Here is a 1,352-nt window from a genome sequence, read left to right on the forward strand (position 1 = left end):
ACCAGTCTCATGCCTCGTCAAGTGTTCGCTTTCTAACTATTCTGTATCTTCCACGTCACCGTAAAGATTCTTTCATCCATCTATGACCTCCTCCCTGTCGTCTGATGTCATCACTTTAAGCGTTGGTGGGAAGATCTACCAAGTGACGAAGTCCACCTTAGACAAGTACCCCGATACGATGCTCTCGAGGATGGTCTCTGAGGATTGGAAGATGTCAAAGAACGATTCCAAGGATGATACGGGAAAGGTGGCCTCGCCACCATCCGTCTTTATCGATCGAGATGGTGCTCTTTTCGAGTATATATTAAACTGGTATCGCAATGGGGAGATTTGCATCCCTTGGACAGTGAGTGAAGAGGCAGTGCGTCGAGAAGCCAGGTAGGCTAGGAATTGGGAGGCCCTCTGTTGTTGTATGCTCCTGCTCAGTTATTTTGCCTTGCCTGATGATGTCCGTGTTGTACGTGACACAATTCTGAATAATGTTCGCGAGGCTGTTGGCCTGGTCCTCGACGATGTTCGCGAGAAGATAGCCAAGTGCCAGATAGATAAAGAAGAAATCGACGCACGTTATTCCACTCGTCTCGGTCAGCTACAAGAAGAAAAGCGGATGCTCAAGGCCCAACGAGACGTCGATCAGAATCGTATTCGGCGAGATGCCATGACATTCGAGATTCTGCTACCTATATTAACTCAAACAGCAGCCGTTATCTGCCCTATGGTGGCAATTACATGCAACCAAGTCAGTCGTCAGACCGTTACTGACATACGCAGCTCCACAAGAGAGGAGTTAGCGGACCTAGGGGATGTGCTATTAGAGACCCTAGCTTCTTATGGCGTTCCAGCCAAGTCTATTAGGTAGGCCCACGACCAGTGTTGTAGGTGGGAAAGGAGTCTCTCAGATTATGTCCGACCTTTATCGTAACCGAGTACTCACGTTGCAGTCTCTGCAGTCCAGCAGTACGTTCTGCTGGTGACACCTTCGCCCGACTAGTCCCCTGTTCAAGGCGGCCCGCGGAGCCTTGGCAGCCGCATGTCTCTTCTGACGGCTTCGTTCGTTGGTGCGAAAGTTGCTTTAACCGTTCCTATCCGATTGTTGTTGTCCAACTAGATTGATATCAAGCACATATTCATCATTCATCCCTTTTTTTATTGGTATATAATTGTAAGCCTGGTTGTCTACAGAAACCAGCAGTGACCTCTTGCCTCTTCACTACGCTTGTTGTGTTATATACTCCTTATACCCACATCAACAACTCAAAGATGATAACGACATCAGTTATTTATAGGTATGATGAGAAAGTTCAAGTGGGGTTCGATCAGATGTTGAAGAGGAGTGTTGGCTTGATGAAAAA

General features: G+C 47.5%; 1 protein-coding gene across 1 annotated transcript; it reads left to right on the plus strand.

Moving 5' to 3' along the window:
* The first annotated feature begins 61 nt into the window (after nucleotides 1-61).
* On the plus strand, nucleotides 62-1,187 carry Pmar_PMAR028325 (hypothetical protein, conserved). The gene is made up of 3 exons (XM_002776664.1): nucleotides 62-378; nucleotides 427-855; nucleotides 900-1,187. The coding sequence occupies exons 1-3, from the start codon at nucleotides 83-85 to the stop codon at nucleotides 1,111-1,113; spliced, it is 939 nt and encodes a 312-aa protein (XP_002776710.1). The 5' UTR covers nucleotides 62-82; the 3' UTR covers nucleotides 1,114-1,187.
* Nucleotides 1,188-1,352: the final 165 nt, after the last annotated feature.

Source organism: Perkinsus marinus, assembly GCF_000006405.1.
Source record: "Perkinsus marinus ATCC 50983 genomic scaffold scf_1104296953058, whole genome shotgun sequence".
Lineage (NCBI taxonomy): Eukaryota > Perkinsozoa > Perkinsida > Perkinsidae > Perkinsus > Perkinsus marinus.